Genomic DNA, 23,354 nt, shown 5'->3' with positions numbered 1-23,354 from the left:
TTTGTATATTAAGGAATTTGTACATGTCTTAATTGTTCATAATAGTCCCTTATTATCATTTTAATATCTATAGAATCTGTTGTGATTTCATCTTCCTCATTCCTAATATAGATAATACTAATATTATTATATTTTCTCTTTATTTTCCTGATCATTCTGTCCAGAAATTTATTAATTTTATCCAAAAAACAGCTTTTGGTTTTATTTATTTTTTCTATTTTTTTTTTAACTTACTGATTTCTCCTCTGAAATTTATTATTTCCTTTCTTCTGCTAACTTTGGGTTCCTTTTACTCTTTTCTTTCTAATTTGTTAAGGTGAATAGTTAAGATTATTTATTTGAGATGACTTTTCTAATAGGCATTTGATGCTATAAATTTACTGCTTCAAGTACATCCTGTAACTTTTGCTATATGTTTATTTTCATTCAGTTAAAATACTTTCTATTTTTTTTTTAAATGTCTTCTTTGATCCATGTGTTAGGTAGAGGTGTGTTATTCAGTTTCCAAATATTTGAGGACTTTACACTCATCTTTTTATTATTGATTTATAATTTAATTCTGTTGTGGTCACAGAAGTTACTTTGGTATGATTTGAATCCTTTTATCTTCTTGAGACTTGTTTTATGGCCCAGAATGTGGTCTGTCTTGGTAAATGTTTGATGTGTACTTGAAAAGAATGTGTGTTCTGCTCTTGTTGGTAGAGTGCTTTTTCCATATCAATTATGTCAACTTCATTGACTATGGTATATTACATCGTTGCTGATTTTTGTGTTTACTTACTATATTTGTTATTGAGAGAATGGTATTAGAATCTCTGAAGATAATTGTGGATATATGCATTTCTCTTTGCACTTCTATCAGATTTTGCTTTATGTATTCTGATGCACTGTTATTAGGTGTGTTAATATTTAGGATTGTTAGGTTGTCTTGGTGAATCATCCCCTTTATTATTTCTTTATTTCTGATAATATTCTTTGCTCTGAAATCTACTTAGTCATTATTTCTGGTAATATTTTTGCTCTAAAATCTACTTAGTATGGTAATGATTTAGCTTTCTTTTGAATGCTTTTTAATGGCATATCTTTTTCTTCTTTTTACTTTTAACCTATGTGTTTCTTATGTTTAAAGTGGGTTTCTTGTAGGCAGCATGTAGTTAGACTGGCTAACTAAGTAAGGCCTGATAATCTCTGCATTTTAATTAGGGGTATTTAGACTGTATTTAATGTAATTATCATATGGTTTGTTTTAAATATACCATCTAGCTTTTTTTCTTTTCTCTTTGTTCCATCTGTTCTTTGTTCTTTTTATTCTCTTTTTCTGCCTTCTTTTGGATTAGTTTTTTTATAATTTCATTTTTTTCTTCCTTTATTGGCTTATTAGGCATAACTTTTTCTTTTCTTTTTTTTTTTTTTTTTAGATTTTATTTATTTATTTGACAGAGAGAGACAGCCAGCAAGAGAAGGAACACAAGCAGGGGGAGTGGGAGAGGAAGAAGCAGGCTCTTAGTGGAGGAGCCTGATGTGGGGCTCGATCCCAGAACGCTGGGATCATGCCCTGAGCCGAAGGCAGACGCTTAACCACTGCGCTACCCAGGCGCCCCAACTTTTTCTTTTGGTATTATTTTAATGGTTGCTTTAGGGTTTATAGTATACATCTTTAATTTATCAGAGTCAACTTTCAAGTGGGATTATACCACTTAACATATAATATAGGAACCTTATAACAGTATGTTTATAATTCTTGCCTCCCAGCCTTTGTGCTACTGTTGTTTTATGTTGTACGTTTTACTTTTACATAGGTTGAAGCCCCATGATATGTGGTTATTATTTTAGTTTTAAGCAGTCAGTTATCTTTTTAAGACATTCAAGTAATTTTTAAAAAGTCTTTGTATGTACCCACATGGTTACCCTTGTGCTCTTCATTCCATTTTATAGATCCAGATTTCCATGTGCTGTCATTTTCCCCCTCCGTTCCTTGTGGTGCAGTTCTGCTGGTAATGCATTTTTTTCATCTTTTCTTTGTCTGAATTCGTCTTTATTAAAACTTCAGTTTTGAAAGTTTTTTTTTCACAAGGTACAGAATTTTAGATATGAAGTTTTTTCTTTCAGTATTTCGAAGATCTTACTCTACAGTGTCATAGTTTGCATTATTATTTCTGATGGGAATCCTTCTCCTATTTTTCTTTCTTTTGTGCATATTGTCGCTTCCCCTCCTCCTAAGCAACTTCTAAGATTTTATCATTGGTTTTGAACCGCTTGAATCTGATGTTTCTTGGGTTAGCTTTCTTCATATTTCTTGTGCTTGGGTTCATTGATATTCTTGAATCTGTGGGTTTATAGTTTTCATCAAATTTGGAAGATCTGTGCCCATTAGATTTTCAGATATTGCTCCTGACCCTTTCTTTGTTCTTTCCTTCAGGGATTCCCATTTCACATATATTATGCCACCTGAAGTTTTTCCCCAGCTCACTGATGCTCTGTTTATTTTTTAAAAATCTTTTTTTCTCTCTTTGTTAGTGGATAGTGTCTGTTACTGTGCTTTGAAGGTCACTAATCCTTTCTTCTGTATTTTCCGATCCTATACAGTTTTTCATCGCAGACATCTTAGTTGTCATTTTTAGCATTTCAGCCTGAATCTTTTTTATCTTTCATGTCTGAACTTTCAAGTTCAGTCTCTTCTCTAGCTTTCTGAACATATGAAATACAGGTATCATAGTTGTTTTAATATTTGTGTTTACTAATTCTGTCAAATGTGTCAATTCTAGGTAGTGCCCATTGATTTTTCTCATTTTGGGTAGTCTTTTCCTGCAACTTGGTGAGCCTGGTAAATTTTGATTGACTAGCAGACATTGTGTATTTTATCTTGTTTGGTGCTAGATATTTTTGTAATTTTATAAATACACTTGAACTTTGTTCTGGGGGCATGTGTGAGGGATTAGGAAACCACTGGATTCTTTTGAGTCTTGCTTTAAGCTTTGTTATGTGGGACCAGGGCTAATTCCTCACTGCTGAGGTAAAACCCTTCTGAGTACAGTACTCAGTGCCCTATCAGTGACAAGGTTTCCCACTCTGGCTGGTGTGAATAGGCACTATTCATGGTGCTGTGCAAAGTCCTCTGACAGTGCATTCTGGAAGCTTCTGGCTCAGATGGCTTCCTCACATGCATACAGTGGTTGGTACTCCACTGAATACTTGAGGAGCTCCCTTTGCAGTTCACTGGAATTCTCCCTCTATGCAACTCTCTTCTTTCTTGTACTCTGTGCCCAAGAAATCTAACCTCCTGTTTTCTGCAAATTCCTGACTCCGTCTCCTCAACTCAGGGAGACTGCAGGGCTTGGCCTGGATTTCCGTTTCCTGTGCCATGGTCCCACACATTAAGCTTGAGCCAATTCAGGACACTTCATTTTCCCCCAGCTTGTGGGATCGCTGTATTTTGTTGCCTAATGTCCAGTGTCCTGAGAACTCCTGTTTCCTATATTTTGTTTGTTTGCTTTAAGTTGTTTTTGGTGGGAGGGTAAATATGGTTCCTGTTACTCCATCATGGCTAGCAGTGGAGGTCTTCAACTGGAATTTCTGAAGAAAATTTAAAGAAGGGACTATTTGAGGATGTGCGGAAGGGATTTTGAAGTATCTGGACACCAGCAATAATGGGACCACTTTTACTTCTTGAGGCCTGACAGGGCACAGTGCAGGAAGTAGATCAAAAGGAAACAGAAGACACCCTCCAATTAGGATAATTTTCAGTGACGGAACTATTTAGAGAGATGAAGGTGGCCTGAATTATCTCTGGGGCTAATAACAATAGGATTGTTCTGTCCTTCTATTTAAAGGGTCAAGGTGAGGAATGGTTGCCAGAACCCCAAAGGAGAAACTATGTGCAGAAAGCTGCCTCGAGAGGATTCATGACCTTAGTTCAATAGATGCAGGGGGTTCAGTTCATCTCTCAACAAAGGGAGTCCTGACCTGATCTCCTTCCTCCTTGGAGGCTTCTGCTAGTGCTCTCCATTGGCCAAACCCAGCTAGAGAACAGAGGGTTGGAGCACCTGGAGATCCAAACTCTAGTTCCCAGAACACAGGGTAGTCAGAAAAGGCTTTGAGTATATAGGGTAGGAGTGGGGGAAGCTGAGAATAACCTGCACAGGAGTCATGATAAGCTCTGGATGCCTGGCTCAGTAGCACGGTGGTTGGTGGTGCCACTCACTGAGAGAGAGGAGAGAAGGAATAGTATGTCTGGAGGAAGTAGGTTTGACATGTGAGGGAGAAATGATGAGATTTCCTTCCCAAACTAGGCATACTTTTCCCAGGAGACTCCTATAACACCCCCTCCTGCCCCCTTCATCATCTTAACTTATTGAGGAGGCCCTTATCAACATGCAGGAAGCAGAGTTCAAACAGCGGGTACCTATACAGTGATGTATGTGTGGGGTGGGTTTAGGGAGACTAGGGAAATGAGGTAGAAATCATTCAGGCTCAATGTATTACCAGTCCCTTGGCCATCTGGATTTGGGCCTCTGGTTGCAGACCAGGCTGACAGCTGAGTAGCTTGCATTCTGCTCCACTGGCCACGGGATGGAGAGATTGAAAAAGGACTCAGTTACTGGTGGGTTGTGGGGGACGAAGGCTGAGAGGAAGATGCTCTATGAAATTAAGAGTGATTTCAACAGACGAATCTCAGTGTAGTTCACCAAATTCTGGGATTGTAGAATTCCTGGCCAACTTTGATGTTCGAATGAGGCTACTGTTAGAATGTTTAGAAATATCACGTGGCCTGAAGCAAGGGGCATAGGGTTGAAGTTCCTCTTTGGTTTTTACTGACTCTGTGATGGTGGCCAAGTAACCCAAGTGCACAGAACCTTAGTTACCCTATTTCTAAGTGTGGACCCTTCTAGGGTTGTTGGGAGGTTAGCAGGCCCATGTCCTAAGTCACTGGTACCATGCCTGGCACAGAGTAAGTGCTCCTGAGAAATTTATTGATCCAAGATGAGGCTTGGCTCAAAATACGTTCAGGAAACATATGGATTCATGTGAAGATACATACTGATAAACACAGGTCACACCAATTTTAGGGACCTAGGATGAGAAGATGAGGGTACTTGACAAGGGTCCCCTCAGAACCCTCCATTGTAGACAGTTTGTGAAGATATTCGAGCTCGCTTTCCCTTTTCTCCTGAACAAATTCTTCTGATATTAGTGTCAGAGATTCTTCTGATATTAGTGTCAGAGATTGGATATTGGGCTGAATGGGCCTTGTCCCAGTATATGCTGCATCCGGGGGGTTCTCCAGGCAGGTAGAGACCTGCATGTCTACTGTGTGCTCTTAGCCTGCTTACCTCAGCTCCGCACAATGTCAGATGGAAACATGAGCATCTGAAGATCATTCTCGTGAAATGTTCAAGTGTGCCTCATCTCTTTTATTTTAGAAAAAGCCAGGGCATGGGGGAATGGTTATAGGAACCGAAAATCTATAGCATGGAGGAAAGAAGACCAATAGGAGGTCACAGGAATCATCTCAAAGCATTTGAAGCCATAGCTCACCTAAAAGGGATTAGGTGGTTTGGGTGATACGTGGGACGAGAATGAGGGGAGGAGGGTGGGAGCCCTACAAAACAGAGCTCCACTCAGTATTAGGAAGATCTTTCTTCTTCTTATTACAGTAATAGCTGCTCATTGTGAAATTATAGCTGCGGAGAAGGGCATTTAGAGATTGCCCTCCAAGTTTCCATGACCTTTCTTTTTCCCTTGTGTGTTCTTCCCGAATCTCGTCTGCTCAGTCCTTATACACTGCATTGGCTCTCCAGCTGTAGCATGGGTCAGGACCGCCTGGAGGGCTTCTGTGGCCCTGGCTTTGGAGCTGCACTCCCAGAGTCTTGGAGTCAGTAGATCTGGGCTGGAGCCTGAGAATTTGCATTTCTAACACGTTCCCTGGTGATGCTGACCTTGTTCTGCTGGAGACCACAGTTTGAGAACCATTGATAGTCTTCTTGAAAAAAAAAAAAAAGTAGTACAAATGGGGTCATATTGGCGTCTTGAAGAACTTGCTCTTTTATTTAATAACATATCATTAGCGTTTTTCTTTAGCTCCTCTCATTGGTTTTAATAGCTGCTTATGTATAAGTTTTAGCAAGTCCCCTATTAATAAATAGTTAATTTGTTTCCAGATTTTTTATGAATGTGCTCTTGCCTTGACAAAAACTTGTTGTGTACATTTTTTCTCTGTATCTTCTGCCAATCCATAAATTCTTAGAAGTTAAACTGTTGGGTAAAAGGGTCGATTTTTAAAAATGGACAGATAGTGCCAGATTTTTCTAGATAAGGCTGAAGCCCATTACTCTATCACTAAAAGTGTTTGAAGCTGCCTATTTCCCCACACTCTTGCCAAAACTGGGTATTATCAATATTTTCAGTTTTTGCTGACTTGTTACATGTAAAATTATATTGTTTTATATTGCATTTCCTCCATTATTTGTGAGGCTAAAGGTTCATGGTATTCATTGTATTTCTTTTTCTGTGAACTGCAAGTTTGTATTCTTTGCATTACAGGAAGAGGGAACAGTATGAACAAAGGTGCCAAGTCTTCATTTCAAATCTTCGTTTGAGGGACTGCTAACAGCAGCTAGTGTTGGAGTATAGGGGGTTGAGATGGGGCGGGGTAGGGAGGTAGGGGGGTGAGGTTAGGGAGGCAGGCAGGAGCCAGAGCTTTGAGGTCCTTGGGCTTATTTTGGGCAGAAGCAGCATTGCTGTAGTCAGCAATTTGAGCTTGTCCTGTAGCTCTTGGTAATTTCGACAGGACCTGTTTGTGAAAGGCCCTGTCCAATTTCCCGAGTGTAAAGTTTAATCTTCAAATAACTTGTTCTTTATGCCTTTCACCTTGGACCTTAAATCCACGTGGTCATGCTTCATAAACAGGTAAACACAAGAAGAGGCCAAAGACCTCAGCCGCCTTCTGGCTGAGCCTGGTCTCTGAGGAAGGAGTTTTGGAAGACTGGGGGGGTAAGGGATTTTGTTGCTCTAGCTAATTCTGCCCCGAGCCTTTCCTGAGTTTGCTGACATCTGACAGCAGTCACTGAGGTTGGTGGGTTCTTCTGTTGTTTTAATTTGAGTGATTTTTCTCGGAAAAGCCATGGATTCTGGCCAATATGCTAATGATAACGGCCTTGCTTTGAAGGTCTGGTTAGTTCTGTAGAAAATCATTTCATAGTTAATTATGTCAGCAAATCAACAGCAGCCTCTTGGAGAAGAAAGTGACAGAGAGAAACTACACATATATTTAAATTATTCAGAACTCGGAGGTCAGGAATTCATGTTCCAAAAAGAAGAGTCCATGTAATAATCACTAAGTGTGTGTACAGTTTTCCCCTTTAACAGGCTTAACTTGGTAATTGGCATATTGGGGTTAAAATATTATAACTTTGCGTTTAGAATCAGGATGCCAGTCCTCACTGTCTTTCTTCCTTTTTTGCCATTTTTCTGCTTTCTGGGTCCTGGCATGGGAGTGTGAGACTATCGGCTTTACACTCTGGCTTTTAGTGAACTCAGTGTAAATTGGATTTGTAGAAGATAGACTGACTCTGACAAGACCCCTTGTCTGAGGAGTCTCTCTTCCTTCTCCCCTCCATATACGTGCCTGGTCAAGGAGGGAGATTGTCCTGGGGGAGGAATGGGGTGCTTCACATAGAAGAGAGGCTTGCTGATACTGCTTCTGGAACTCTCCAGGGGCAGAGTCCTTAGAGACTTTTTATTTGAAAAGGTATTTGACTATTTTATACATTAAAAATCTTCCCCTCCCCCACAACCCAGTACTTCCCCTGTTACTATATTAAGCTACACTGTGCCTATCAGCAGGTACAAGGAAGTAGCAGGCAAAACATTCTCAGTTCACATCTAATGTTTCTTACAGTAGCATGTACAGTGACATTAAGTAGTCTTTATGAATCAGAGCAGGGAGAAGCCATTTCTAATGATTGAGTGTCCAAGAAGGTTTCACAGGATAAACAGACTTTGAAGGGCATTCTGAGTTTGCCCAGGATAAAGGCAACTTGGTTGATACGGAAAACCAAGTCATTTCAGGGACAGTAGCAAGAGCCCTGCTCTGGCTTAGACAAAGCTGGATTTGAATACAGCCTCCTTCCTCTCCTGGCTTTGTGACCATCAACTGGAGATTTGACGCTCACAGAATTTGAGTGTCCCCATCTGTAAATGGGAGAAATGGCACATGCGTCGATGGGTGTTAGAAATGTGGCATCCCTTCCCCCTTTCTCTGCAAACAGAATAGCGTGGTAGGGCATTATAAGGAGCTTGGGAGGCATTATAACAAGTAAGGAGTTGCTTTATCAGATCACAAGGATTGAAAAGAAGAGGGAGCCAGCAGTGTTTTCCAGAAGAGGATGTGGAGATACAAATTTTCATCTGCTCTTAAGGCACTGTTTGTTGTTGGGGTTTGGGGATGTCTTCTCGTGAGTCAGATTTTCCATCCATGATTTCTTTAGGACCTATACTGTGCATTTGTCCTCAACATGGTTGGATTTTGTATTTGTGTCAGCTGTTGTGTCTTGCCTGCGCGGCTTGTGGAGGGTGGTGGTTTCGGCTAACATCCAGAACTGGCTTCGTTTTGATTCTGTGGCTGCCACATTGTGAGGCAGGCGTAGGGGTTTGGTGAGTTCTGACTTTTCTGCCTTTTGGAATCCAACTTTGAATTAAAAGAACAGCCAGCCTTTCTATTATTAATACTCTACGCCTCCTTGAATCACCTCGTGCTTATATTTGAAAATGGGCTTATAGTCAAGATCCTCAGCATCCTGAAAAATACTGAGTTTCTGGTCTAGTGGTTGGAACAGGGATGAAAACAGTCAACTGGTGCTTCCTTTTCCAGCCATTATCTCTGAATTCTGTGGAGAAAAGTGGTGTTGGAATAGGATGCTTGGCCCTCAGAGTGTGGCTAGGATTCTGCTGGCAGCATGAAGCCGCCTTATTGCCATACGTAGTTCCCGAGGTGCATTCGGTTTAGCTCGAAGTACAAAAACTAGGAATAATTTGAGTTGTCACCATTTGATTTTCAAAAATCAGATTCTTAGTTTAAATTGTCAACTCTAATGTCAGAGATCCTATGTTTTTCAGCTTCCTATTCCTGCTGTCCCAGCACAGAGAAAGCACTTAATATTTGCTTTGTTTGCTGGAATTTAAGATGTTAGATACAGTGAGAACACCCAGGTCTAGCCTGTGTATATTGCAGGTGTCCAGAGGTGATTTGGTGTTGGAAGGGACATAATAATGGCCCTAATAATTGCTGCTGTTCATGGAGCATGTACCAAACATCAGATGTTAATGCTAATCACTTCAATTATATAATCTCAGTTAATCAAAAAACACCATGACATTGGAACTGTAGGAGACAGCCTTTCACAGTAAGGGAAAAAAATTACCACGAGCAACCTGTGTTGTTTTCTCCCCTGTGTATTGTTGGTAAAACCAGTAGATAACCGGTTACAATTGCCAGATTAGCTTTTTACTTCCCATCCCACGCGTTCTTGCCATTTTACAGCGCGTGTGATTTGTTTAAAGTGCTGTTTGGTTCTTTCTGTTAGAAGGCTGAAGTGGTCAGGCATATACTCATTGCTTATCTTTTTCTTTCCAAGCTTACCAACTGTCTGCTTGCAATATGACTAACTAACTAAATAGTGTGGGACTCTTGTACCCGAGCTCCCAGCAAAGTCCAAAGATCAAAGTTGAAAGAGGATATTGAGTTCCCTCTCAGATCCCTGGGACACGTTTTCTGTGCACACCGTCACCTAATTGGTCCTGGAGGAGTGGCTTTTTAAGAAATAGGACTGAAGGTAAGCTCACCCACTCTGGAGGATTGTAGTCTTAGGAAACAATATTATTGCTATTAAGTTATGTAGGGAAAAAGGAGGAAGGAAAAATACGAGAACAACCCCCACTTGGTGGGTTTTCAGCACAGTCGTAGTGTTGACCCCCTTCTTAGAATTGCTATATTACTTTTGCAAAGAACAGCCTCCCAAGTCCATGTCTGTCTTCCTTTTTCACGCTGCATTTGACCAACTTACACGTTTGTTGAAGAATCAGCCATGAAGTCTGTGGTTTCCTGTGGCACGTTATTAATAATATTTATACAAGCTATTATTTAATGAACCATATAAATATTTATCATAAGGAACAGTATTTTGATCATGAATAGGGGCTAAAAATGAGTCCCGTCTGACGTGGGAAACAAAGGCAGAAGAAAAAATATTACATTTCCTTACTGTCTACAGCCTATTGACTAGTCCTTGAAATAGGCAGAGTGACCTTCCTTTAGGGACTCGCTGCCTCTATGTTAATACTTTGCTAAGGGCAAAAGGCAATCTTAGCCCAGCCCCTAGGATCCTGTAAGTCTACTTTAACACATAAAAATTCTTTTGGAAACTTCCTTTATCTCTACCCCCCCAAGATACATGTTGGCAATCATCCCCCAAGCATATGACCCACCGATATACATCTGAAGGGTCTCATGACTGAGGGTTTACTAAACAGTAATAAATGACCTTCCCAACAATAGCTAGCCCCCTCCAGACCCTGGAAACCTTGTTTCCAAAATACCGGGAGGCTTACGCTGTTCCTAACCCCCTCCCAACTTGAAAGTATATAATGGGCCACTCCCGTGGTGCTTTGATAAAACCACCTTTTTGCACCAAAGACCTCTCAAGAATTCTTCCTTGGCCATTGGCCTCAAACCCTAACATCCTTCCTACATCACCATCCATGCTGGGGACTTGGATGCGAGGCTGTTTCTGCCCTTTGAAGGATCTTGCAGACTGAGAAGTTAGGTGGCCCAGGACTCGTGTCCCGCACAGCTTGAATTTTTCTCTATTGTTTTCTTTCCCATGGTCCCCATAGTCCATGTCCTGATGGACCTGGATTTCCGTAGGCCTGTCACCGTCCCCGTAGCCCTAATAGTAATTTCTCTTTTTAGAGTATTCATCTTTGTTTAAAAAGAATGAGATAGAACCAAAGTTCTGACCCTCACCATTCACAAATTGGGCTTTGCAGCCATTCCAACTTAGCCTCGAATCCCAGCTCCTCTGGTTTTGTGCTGCGTGACCTTAAACAGCTTTATTTCCGAGAACCTCAGTCTCCTTAACTGGAAAATGGGCTCATAACTGCCTACCTCACAGGGTTGTTGCAAGGAGTGGATGGAATCACAAAATCATGTGGGTGATTTGTAGAGCAGAGCTTAATAATTGCTAGTTGTTGCTACATTTGTTGTGGATAATTGTTATTGAAGGAGTTAAAGAATTCTGTTTTCAGTTTTCAGTCGGTGTTTTGGAGGGAGCCCTACACTTTGCCGTAGAGGCTGGTGTTCAGAGCTTGGTGCTGCCATTTACTGTTTGTGTGCCTTGGGCGAATTTCCCCATCCCCCTGAAGTATAAAATGGTGATAGGTTTACCAACTTGGTTGAGTTTCATTTGGAAGAGATTAAGGCATCTGTGCAAGTGCCAGACACACAGACGGATCCTACTCCTTATTATTATTTTTTTCTTAGCAAATTAGAAAATGGAATGTTTTCCATTTTGCAGTTATTTTATTTGTTGAGGAGAAGGGGAACTGGATACAGATTGGAGTCCAGGACACAGCAGAGTCCTTTTGACTGAGGAACAAAGGGCACAGAGGGGAAGACAAGGGATCTGAGTTGCAGAAAATTCTCTGGCAGGGTTTTTAAAACTCTCAGGGTCGAGTTTCAGGGAGGCCGCCCAAGGGCTTGAACTTACTTGCTTCCCTGCTTTCAGGGTCCAGGTGTGGAAACAATCACAAAGAGATCACTTAAAACTATAGTAATGGGAAACATGGTGAACCTGAAATATTTAATTAGGATCTATTTCTTAGAAAAACATGAACTGGGAGGTGTGTGTGAACAATGCTGGGAGGTATGGTGCCCTGGTCCCCATGAGTTTGACCGTCCCTGACCGATGCCCTGGTAATGTGGTCTAGAAACGGGTGGTTTGTCAGAGAGAGGCTTCCTGGCATTGGGGAAGGGTCAGGCTCCAGCGGTGGGCGGCTTGAGTCGCGAGGTAGCCGATCTTAGACAAAGGAGGCAGGGTCCTTGGCAAATTGGCGTTTAATAAATGGAGGAGAATCAGGCAGTATGGCACCCTGAGAATGGTTGGGGACTTTGGAGCAGCAGGGAAGGGGATGGCTGTCAGCTCTATTCCTTACTATTACATGACCTACTGGAGCAAGCTGCTTTACCTGTCTGGGACTCAATTTTCCTCATCAGTGAAATGGGGATGGTATTTTCATGAATTATCTTCAGGAGTTGAGGTCAAGATTAAAAGTGTTGTGACAATATAAGCAAGCTGTTGACCAGAGCATTGGAGATACATAGTACCTTTTAGTATTCCCTAAGGATAGGTTTTAAAGGTATGCACGGAGTCGCAAAGACTCACTGAGCTCCTGCTATGTGCCAGGCACCGGGTTGGCACAGGGGCTAGCTGTGATCCCAGCAACAATGGAGTTAATCGTTTAGTAGTAAAGCTCCACTCTTCATATGGGATGGGGGCTCTCCTGAAGGGTGGGCTCTTTCCTGTTTAGCGAAGACATGGGTCCAAAACTCAGAACTGAGGTAAGCGATGGGTCAGCTGTAGAGTAGAAATCTGCCTCTGGATTTTACTGAAAATAAATCGGATGTCTGGGTGGTGGGTGATAAGATGTTGTGCTCCCTGCCGAGGAAGACAGAGTCAGAAGTGAGAAACCCAGGCTTGAGGAGCTGGGCCAGCCCCCTGGGGAATCTGTCTTGTCACGGGCTAGCTGGAGCAGGGAGAAGCCTGGGTGGTGGCTGGTCGGTTTGGGTAAGCCAGAACGTTTGTATAGATTCTTCATTTCCTATTTATTTTCCTTGTTTCTCTTAGAATAGTCTTGGAGAGTTCTAGCCAAGGACAGAGGGTTGTTGGCATGCTAGGATCAGTGTTAGGAGCGGCACCGCTGGGCCTCCAGGCCTGAGACGGTGAGATGCTAGCAGAGGGAATTCCAAGTGAAGAGGATGTGAGTGTGAGAGGTGCAGCGGCTGGCTTGGTCAGTCTTCTTCCTGTTTGCAGGTAGAGAATGTCGAGGAAGCTCTGAGCTAGTGCACTGTCCTGTTTTGTCCCTTAAGGTATCTGCAACAAAACATAATAAAAATTTATTATAAAAAATAGTAATAAAAAAAGATTTATAAGGGAAAAAAAAAGGTATCCGCAGCTCTTAGCAGGGTGCCTAGTGCCTGGCGCAATCTGCATTTCTTTGAATATCAATCATGGAGTTGCAAGATGCATTATTATTTCATATACCACTAGGAAAGTAAGACAGTGTTACCAATTAATTGTAAGATGCCATTGATTGTGGGATTCAATGATTTCAGAGAAGCAAAATGTGAAAAAAACGAGTGTCGTAGAATTAAGAAAATGTGGTCGTAGGCATCTAATAAATATTTGTTAATTGGATGAACGAAGCATACAGAGATTAGAATCAAAGCAAAACACTAGTGCCTGTAAGTACAAAATTAGGAATTCAGACTGTTAAAGCATGAGCCTTTTCATCCTTGTTTTCTATTGATTTCACCAAGCTAGTTCATTCAGTACACAGTTATTGAAAATAGATTCTATCCCAGACACTGTTAGGAACTAGGGATACAGAAATCACTAAGGTCCTTTTATTTTTCAGGTTCAGGCCAGTAAAGGAGACAGACCTGGAACCAAAAAAAAAAAAATCATATTTCATAATGGTTAGAATTTAAAAGAAAGTAGGGACGCGGTACTCTCATGGCACCAAGGGACAGAGAAAGGCAAAGAAGTCTTTCCTGAAGGGGAGATGGTTGAGTTGGAACTGAAAATATTAAGTCCGAGGTCACCAGGCACACAAGAGAGGAAGGGGTTAGGAAGGGAAGGGCAAGTACAAAGCAGTGGGGCAAAGGCACCAGAGAACCTGCGAGGAGCCCCGGGACGTCTGGAGTTTTCTGTAAGAACGGTCAGGATTGTGTTCCACGATGAGGCCGACCGCAAACAGAGGGGAGCTCTTGGTGGGCCTGGAATGCCACGCGTGGGTATCAGGCTATATGGCAGCCATCCTGAGTCCTGAGGAAGGACCCAGCAGAGGGACCACTCTGGGGAGGCGGGGAGGGCGGGGCTGGGCCATCCTTGTTCCACAGGGAGCAGCTCTACTTTGACTTGTTGTATTTACATTTTCTGTGAGTCATGGCTTGAAGAAAACGAAGGAATGCATAGCTTGACAGCTGGTGCCATGGGTCCCGTGTAGCTCCGGAAGCCTTGTGAGCAAGGGAGGCAGGATGATAGGAAAGTGCCGAGGCTGGAGTCCGAGCACTGTTCTCGGAAACCCAGCTGCAGGTAGCGCACGTGCTCACTGTGGCCTCCCTGTTTTCCTCTCCACCTGCCAGGGAGCCTGCAAGCCAAAGGGGGCAAACACCGTTGGGGAGTCATTGTGATTAAGTCAGAAGCAATCACTTTTAATGAAGCTGTTTTTGACTGGGATACATATCCAGGAAGCAGTAACTGAACATCTGCGGGCTGGCTTCGTTTTAGAATCCCCAAGTGTGACTTTGCCAAGGAAACATTACCCTTTTGAAATGGAAGGGCTCAGACCGCTTTCTCGGTGGAAATGAGACTCCGGGTGCTAAGACTGCCCCGAGCTCACCTGAGGCGTTGTAGCCTGTTCGCCTGTGTGCTTGTCTCGGGGGCTTGTTCTTACTCGGTGAAAGGCTGATCTGGGATATGAAAACCTCCGTGAGATTTCTGTGTCGTGTGGGCTAATCTGACCAGAGGGACTTAGAGCGGCAGTGAAGGCCAAGGAATTCCTGAGTGTTCTCTGGTCCGATTTCCTTGTAACTCACAAGGGGTCCGTAAAGAAAACAGATTGTCTAACACATTCCTGATCCTGTCTCCCGAGAGGCTCCTTCTGCATTCCCAGTCACTTCATGACTCGGCTGCAGTATATTGGCCTCTTCTCCAAAACGACCCCTCAAGCTGTTAGGAACGAATGGGAAAGGCCTGGGACTTGGCAGGCGCAGAGGGGCCACTGTGGGTCCAGGCTGCTTGTGAGTGACGCCGCCACCTCTCTTCACTTCCCCGAGACCTGTTTCCCCATCAGTACGACGCACATCACTGCGCTCCCGTACATTTACTCTTCTTACGTGTGTGGACCTAGCTTTAAGAGAAAAGTCGTGTATCTCTGGGAGTCTCCCCCTGATTACCTGTAAACTAGAGATTTAAGTATCCTCTCCTTCCAAAGTCCCAGTGAGGAGTGGCGGGGGTGCATGTTTCACCATGTTTGGCATATAATAGGTACTTAGTAGATCATTTTTGGAATGAACAGTTGACAGGGTAGATGAGGTTCCTTTTTAGTGCTGTGGCCGTTGTCCTCCTCCTGATTCAAATTCAATGAGAATACATGCGTGTCTGTTACCTCTAGATTGTTTGAATTCCACAGCCCCATGTTTACCTGTATAGCATTTTTCACCCAATATCATGACTTTACTTCAATTATTACATGGCTTGCAACTGCTGAACATCTGATTTCCTTCCGAGAAGGCAAACTCACGTCTGAGGCCTTGCCTGTCTTGTTTACCCAGCACCTAGCTCAGTGTGCCCATTAGCATACTGTTAGCACTCAGCGTTTTTGTTGGGCGGAATAAGTAAATGGCCACCAGTTGGTCGGCTGCGCCCCTTTTATTTCCACTTGCAAGATGTTTTGTGCCTAATTTGCAGACCCACTTGGTCTTCATGTGGCTTTTGTCCTTGATCACTGCAGGTGCAGGGACCACAATGCCTGGCGGAGATCAGGAACCAGGGAGCTACTACGTGGGTGTGGACGTTGGAACAGGGAGTGTGCGTGCAGCTCTGGTGGACCAGAGGGGCATCATTTTGGCTTTTGCAGACCAGCCGATTAACCGATGGGAGCCTCAGTTCAACCACCATGAGCAGTCCTCTGAGGACATCTGGGCCGCCTGCTGTGTTGTCACAAAGGTATGGCCACAGCTGTGGCGTTCTATCCTTGTGTATGCTCCCCTGCTCCCACCTGCTGAGCATGTCTGTTTTGTACATCTGGTACCAGGGACAAGGTTGGGATGCTTTAGATATAGGCCTTGCCTTTCGGGAGTTCATAGTCTAGTGGCAGAGACCAGTAGATGGCTAAACTATGACTCGGTAGGTGCTGGGGGGTCAGGGGCTATGTCTGGAGCTGAGGAAAGGGTAACTCAGAGGGGCTCAGGTGGACAGGACCCAGGATTCTGGTCACGTGTGACCGAATGTGGAAGTGGTCACTGATAATCATAGCTAACACCTGTGCCTTCGTGCGTGCCCAATGTTATGTAAACGGTGTTAGCACGCATCGTGTATGTGAATCCTAGCAACGACCCTGGGAAGGTAGTCCTATTACAACCCCTGTTGTATCGAGGAGGAAACAGGTACAGAAAGGTTAGGTGACTTACCCAAGTTCATGCAGTTAGTAAGCAGCAGACGTGGCAGTGACTCCAGCGCTACACCGTGAGTCGCTGGACTGTCCTCCTTTCCAGGTGGACAAGTGGGAGGAACCTCATTTTGTTCAGAGGCAACAGCATGTGCCAAGGCGTGAGTGGCAGGCGCACGTGGTGTGTTTTGAGGAAGCAAGGACATTGAGTTGTGCCAGACAGATGTTGATGTGGAGGGGCCTTGGACTGCAGTCCACCTGCTGGCTTGGGGAAGGAAGGGATGTCACTTATCTCTCGTGACTGGTTGGTTTTAGAACCTGGTGATCAGGAGAGACAGAGATACTTTTGTGTTTTTTTCCTTTCAGAGGGAAAAATAAAGTCCTGGTTTCTCTTTTCTCTCTGTTCCTAGTTTTGTTCCTTAAATATTCATGAAGGGCTTGGTAATTTGCAGATGGACAATTCACCATTCTGTCTGTATTGATCAGTCTGTTTAAACTTTAATGAGCTCTGGGCTGCTGTTAGTACCCCCAGAGAAGGAGACAGAGCAGGTGGGGGTGGGCAGCGCTGGAGCAGTCTGTAGGAAGAAAAGTGGGGGCACATCTCTTCTGCCTGTTTAATTTTCCTCCTCCCTCCCTGCTCTCAGCCTCTGCCTTGGTGAGAATCTTCTACTCTTTGCCCTTGGGTCTCCTTTGTTCTTCTAACATATAGCCTTTCTTGCCATTAAGGAAATTGTCAAGAAGAAAATATAATCCCCTGATGAAAAGCTACTTCAAAAAAGGTCTGCTCTAAGTACAGCTTGGTTTAATGGTAGATTTTTAATCATCTCCTGGTGGCGGTCAACTCGTCATCTGTGTGAGCCCCATGAGTGCCGTGGGCATTTGTCCTGAGTGAGGCTGTCTCATTGAGGCTATTGGGATGAAGCTGCTGGGTCTTAGGCTGTCTGCTCACGTGGAGTATGGCTGTGTGGCCGTGTACCAGGAGCCATAGCATAAGCATGCCACATCTACCCGCAGCTCAGTGCTGGTGTGAGGTTTAGAGAAGGAGGCATTTTTGTATCAAGGAGGTCACTCACTGTAGAGCGTAGATTCTGGAGCCAGACTGCCTGGATTGACAGCCCATTGCCAACATTGATTAGCTGGTCATCTTGAACAAGTGACTTCAGGTTTCTTGCCTGAGTTTCCTCAGGTAAGATGGGAATGATAATCGTAGCTTATCTCCAAACGGTTGTTGTGAGACCTAAGTGAGTGAATGCATTTCCAGAGCCAGAACAGTGCCTGGAAATGAGGAAGCACTGCGTTTCCCTGTGGTGATGATGATGGTTAACAGTAGCAGAAATGGGTGGCCTGTGGAGGAGAATGACCTTCTAAGATAAAACACTGAAAGGTCAAAGTCAATTAGGGAGGTGCCTTCTGGAAACCTTCACTCACTCCCTGTGTGGTTAGGGTTCTTTGTATGGAAGGCTTTGACAAGCGCTGGTATAGGGCAAAGGGTGACCGAGAATCTATCCTGTCCAGTCTCTTCTTTTTCAGAGACTTCTGGGAGAGCCTGAGAGCAGTGGTACTACTTCCCTTCCTGCCTGAGATGGTTTTCCTCTTAGTCAAGTTAGTCAGAACAACAGCAACAAATAAGAACAATAAGATGATGACGATGATGACAGCTCACCTTTCCCAGGCACTCCTTATGTGCCAGCGCTCATGCTGAGTACTTGATATCCATCACTTCGTTTATCCACGTGACAGCCTCTTGATAGAGTTTTTATTATTCTGCCTGTTCTGGAGCTGGAAGAATTGAGCTTTGAAGGGTTAAATAACCGGTCCAAGGTCACAAGATTAATACAAGCGAGGGGTGGACTGCTGCCGCCCCCCTCATGCTCTGCCCTTTGCCCCTCTCTCCAGCCTCGTTTCGCTCCCCATGCCCTCTGCTTGGAAATCCTATTAAGCTTCCTGAAGTTTTTTGAATTTGCCACTGTGTGGGGAGACCTGTACTAACTATACCCTGTACTAACTATTGCAGTACTAACCATACTGCATTTTCAGTGCCTTTCTCTGACCGTCTGCTCCTGTGAAAAGTGTGTGCCCCCTGAGCAGGGATCATGTCTTGTTTATCTGTAGTTCCCTAGAGTTCCTTGCCTCTGATATGCCCAATTCCTGTTTGTGGAGCATGTGAATGGATGAAATGTCTGTTATTTTCAATATCTGGAAAGTTCTCTCACCTTCTTCACCTGCCCAACTCCTGCACAGGTACTTGTAATCTTCAGCATTACTTGCTCCTGGGAGCCTTCTCTGATGACCTCTGACAGCCCCTGCCCTTCCTTGCCAACCTCAGAGGAAAGAGAGGGTAGGAAAGCCCTCTCTGCTGCCCTGGAGCCTACTGTCTTCACTTGTCCTCATCACATAGCATTTGATCTGGTCCTTAGCGGATTGCATTGTAATTGATGACTTGTTCGGTTTCCTCAAAACCATGAGTTGAACTTGAAGAGAATCACCCCCATATTCCCAGCCTCTAACACATTGCCTGGCACAGTGTTGCTGCTCAGTCAGCGGTTGCTGCATTAAAGTTACTTAGAACTAAAAACAAACAAACAAAATTCTGGCGTCCCTCATCTTAAGTGTCACAGTAACTGTGTGAGATAGACTGCCATTCTTCTGTTTGACACATGAGAATATTGAGGCTCTGAAACTAACAGGTGTTAGAGACAGGGCAGGACCCCTAGCAAGATGGCTCCAAATCCTAGTTTCTGTTCTGCTACTCCTAAAATTGGAGGGTCTTTATTGGGTTGGCACTCACACATCTAAAAAGTGCTATGGGAACATAGAAGTCTTAGAGGTATACGCTGTCTCTGATATTAAGGACTTCTATCTCTTTTTGGACCCACAATCTTAATCATCCCAAGAAGGTGAAAACATTGCAATTTCGTGTCTAATGAGTACCAGCTTCCATTAGGAAAAAGGACAAAGATAAGCTGGAGGTGTCATTCAGCCCAACAGGCATTTGTCAAATGTCGTCTAGTTTTCACATAGTTCTCTGAGCACCTAATATGTGCTGATCTTTACTAAACCTGGAGTGTGTGCAGAAGAGGTATACAACAAATTCTCTGCCGCCAAGGTTGAAATAGTTCAGTTGCATGGAAAAACCCAGCACCTATGAGGCCAACGAAGTAGTGTTTTAAGTTGTACTAGCTATGTGAGTAACGGTTGGAGAGAGAAGGAGCAGAGAGGGAGTAACCCATGTGGGATTGAGCAACAATGCTAACCTTTTACAGTCGTAGAACCTGTGTGGTTTACAAAGCATGTTCACAGCCGTTCAGTTGTCATACAAGGTAGGTGGGGCAGGGATGGTGGTTCCCATTTTACAACCGAAAAGAAAAATGGAGACCCAAAGAGTTAAGTGACTTTCTCTAAGTCACCCAGGAAGTCGGCAATAAGCCTGAACTCCGGTCAGATCTTTGCCTTCTTTCCATGTCCAGCACCACATACCTGTGTTGCTTGTCTGGATTCATGCAGGAACCTAACTGATGTCACGTATGCACTACTCCTTCCCAGTCCTTTCTCCTTCTTGGAGTTGAAATGATTTTTTTTTTTTTAATGTAACTGGATCCTGTCATTCTTTTGCTCACCATCCTTCCATAGCATCACACTACTATTTGGATAGAACTCAGAATCCTTAACGTGGTCTTCGGGCCCTTCATGGTTTGGGTTCCACCTAATTTCCTGGCTCATCTCATGATGCTTCTCTCAGCTGCCTGCTTTCCGGCCACGCTCTCTTTCTGTTCTGTCCTCAAGCATGCAGTGAATGCTCCCTCTAGCCTCAGGACCTTTACACATGTTCTTTCTCCTTCCTACAGACTCTTCCCGCCTTCCGCCAATGTATCTAACTCTTTGTCATCCTTGGATTCACGCCATCTAATACAGTAGTCACTAGGCACATGTGGCTGTTTAATTTAAGCTAATTAAAATAAAAACAATTTGGGGCGCCTGGGTGGCTCAGTCTTTAAGCATCTGCCTTCGGCTCGGGTCATGATCCCAGGGTCCTGGGATTGAGTTCTGCATTGGGCTCCCAGCTCAGCGGGAAGCCTGCTTCTTCCTCTCCCACTCCCCCTGCCTGTGTTCCCTCTCTCGCTGTGTCTCTCTCTGTCAAATAAATAAAATCTTAAAATAAATAAATAAATAAAATAACAATTTAAAGTTTGGTTCCTCCGTTGCACTGGCCACATTTCAGTTGCTTGGGAGCCATGCACGGCTCGTGGCTACCATATGGGGCAGCACAGATACAGAACATTTCCATTACTGCAGGAAGTGCAGCACTGCATCTTAGTTCAAAAGTCCAGTCCTTCGAGGAAGAAGCCTTTTCTTGCCCAGGATCATCTCCAAACTAAGTTAGTGTTGTCGCAGTACCTTATACTTTTCCTTCATAGAACTACACATGGTTTGTGAATCATCCATTTTTTGATGAATAATAAAATAATAAAGTCATTTGATAATCAAATAATAAAATAAATAATAAGTCTTTGATTTTTTTGAGTTGATCTCTATCTTATCTCCTAGATTTGATGTTTCAGGGGAGTAGGAACTAGTTTACTCACCCAGGTCCTAACACCTAGTAGACTCAGGAAGTGTCAAAAGAATGAGTGAGTAAAGAAATTGGGACCTCTCTACTCCAGTCAATGGAGAAGGCTTAAGGAAGGGTGTACGGCAAACAGGGACTCTGGAGAACTCTAAGAGACGACATTCAGAGCTGGAGGAATGGCACGGACAGAAGGGATGTGAAGGAGCCAGCTCGGGGTGGGGCACATGGTTTCCAATTGGAGGAAGAGGGGAGACTGCATTGCATGAGGGGGCAAACCTGGGACAGTGGATTCTGAGGCCAGTAGGGTGTCTTCTAGAATCATCCTGAATTTCAGATGGACCAGCAGCTGCTTCAGGATGGCTTGCAAGGAACAGAAATGAAATTCACGGATGCCAGTTAGGGGGCAGTTTCTCCAGATGAAGTTCTGGGGGCTGAGATTCCTTTGAACCATCAGCTCTGCGAGGCTAGGGCTCCGTCTGTCTTGTTCAGCATGTGTACTCCATGCTGGCACATACAGGTGCTTAATAATGTCTTTTTTCTTTTTAAAGATTTATTTATTTATTAGAGAGAGAGCACAGCAGGGTCAGGGGCAGAAGAAGAAGGAGAGAATCTTAAGCAGACTCCCCGCTGAGCATGGAGCCTGATGTGGGGCTTCATCTCACCACCCTGACATCATGACCTGAGCCAAAATCAAGAGTCAGAGGCTTAACCTACTGAGCCACCCAGGCACCTCATTAATTTCCTAATTAATTAATGGCTGGATAAGAATGTTGGCAGAGGAGTAAATAACAGTGACAAGACTGACTTTGGAAGGAAGATCTAATAGGACTTGGTGAAAGTGGAGAGGAAGGAGATGAAGATAGTTTCAGAATTTCCCTTCTTAGAAGAATGTTGGTGTCCCTGACATAAGTGGAAGTGTTAGGTCTCCATTTCCCTGTTTATCTTCAAGGAACAACACCACAACTAAGCTAAGATGCTGTGTAGGTCATGGTCCAGGGTTGGATTTATGCGTTGTACTAGTCACTAGAGTAAATTTTGTTAAATAGAGTGTCTCCAGGGGCCTTGCAGGTAACATACTCCCCATACAAGCTGTATCAGCCTGTTTGCTCTTCCCACCTCAGGGCCTTTGCACTGGCTGTTCTCCCGCCTGCAACACTTTCCCACCAAATTTCCACAAGGTCAGTTCCTCAGGTCCTTTATGTGTTTCCTCAGATCTCATCTCAGCAACTACCTCCCTCTTTTTTGGCACTCCTCATCCCCTTATCATTTTCTAGTACATTCTATGTTTTATTTATATTAGGTGTTGTCTATTCCTAATAAAATGTCATCTCCAAAGGAGCAAGGATGGTTTTTTTTTTGTAATATTATCTTCTTTTTTTCCCAAATACCCAGAAGAGTGCTCAGCCTGACCCTAGAAGAGGTTTGATTATATTTGCTGACTGATTGAACGTGTGAGTAATTGAATTGTGTAGGCAACAGGGAGTGATGAGCCTGAGGGAACCAGGGATTTCATAACGCCACACACCCTCAAGGCTGACAAAGGCATTCAGATCAAGATTGAAAAGAATACAGTACCAGCCACAAAACTCAATTGCAAGTTGGACTCTGTCTGTGAGGCCTTAGGCTTTGACCCTTGCTCCAAATAGGGCTAAAGAAAAAGCCAGGTATGCCTCTGACCCTCCAGTTCTCAGTTTGGATGGTTTCAAAGGAATACTGTCTCCCCACCCAATATGGCAGAGCCTGCTGATTTAAAACACATGCAGGATTGAACTGGTTCCCACCATCAGAACAAAGCGATGCACAATCCCTTCCCCAAATATTTGCTTGCTGCCCCATAGCTACGAGTTGACAGTTGTTAGACATGGACCAGGTTACCAAATGAAGTTACAGAAATCTTCTCTGGAAATTCTTTAGAAGAGCAATGTGCTTTCTCTCTAGCTGTGGAAATTCCCTTGATGCCAAGTCGTTGGGGTGAGTTTACTGGACTGCTTTCTTCTTCCATTAATAAGAGCATTAAAAGGAATCCTCAGGTTAGCAGGTCAAGTCCCAGGTACCTTCTGGGTAGTGTGGCCTTGACAGCCATCTTTCTGGGATGGTTTAGATGGGGGTTGGGGTGGGGAGTAGGGTGGTCCTACTCCTGGATCAGCATGATCGTAAGACGTTTTCATGTAAGGCTGGGGGTGTGGCTACCTAACCAAATCAGATTTAAATGCATGTCACAATTATTCTTCTAGTTCTTTGTGATCAATTTCTATTGTAGAGATGGAGAGGTTGAGCCTTTGTGAGTGAAAGGCCATGAGTAGAATATGGAACTCTAGGTCTTCAGAGGGGTTCATAAAAT

The 23,354-nt window shown here is 43.7% G+C and overlaps 1 protein-coding gene and 1 long non-coding RNA gene across 22 annotated transcripts in view; one reads left to right on the top strand and one right to left on the bottom strand.

Annotated features, from left to right (window-relative positions):
- The window catches only part of FGGY (FGGY carbohydrate kinase domain containing), a 399,022-nt gene that overhangs the window by 5,655 nt on the left and 370,013 nt on the right, over window positions 1–23,354 (top strand). For 10 of the 21 annotated variants that reach the window (XM_057310627.1, XM_057310624.1, XM_026497979.4 and 7 more), the window contains one exon: window positions 15,790–16,004. In XM_057310627.1, coding sequence (XP_057166610.1) covers window positions 15,790–16,004 — 215 coding nt within the window. Of the gene's footprint in view, window positions 1–1,935; window positions 1,995–6,913; window positions 6,991–9,715; window positions 9,831–15,789; window positions 16,005–23,354 lie in introns of those variants that run through there. The other 11 variants (XM_044383816.3, XM_048220299.2, XM_048220301.2 and 8 more) reach the window with 9 other exon arrangements.
- LOC130543456 (uncharacterized) overlaps window positions 11,844–23,354 on the bottom strand; it is a 34,606-nt gene continuing 23,095 nt past the window's right edge. The window contains exons 2-3 of the long non-coding RNA XR_008958828.1: window positions 18,110–18,225; window positions 11,844–13,145 (exon numbers count right to left, since the gene is read on the bottom strand). This is a non-coding gene — a long non-coding RNA (uncharacterized LOC130543456). The remainder of the gene's footprint in view (window positions 13,146–18,109; window positions 18,226–23,354) is intronic.

This window comes from Ursus arctos, unplaced genomic scaffold (genome assembly GCF_023065955.2).
Source record: "Ursus arctos isolate Adak ecotype North America unplaced genomic scaffold, UrsArc2.0 scaffold_12, whole genome shotgun sequence".
Classification (NCBI taxonomy): domain Eukaryota; kingdom Metazoa; phylum Chordata; class Mammalia; order Carnivora; family Ursidae; genus Ursus; species Ursus arctos.
The sequence above is the reverse complement of the archived record's forward strand: the minus strand, read 5'-3'. Positions and strand labels throughout refer to the sequence as shown.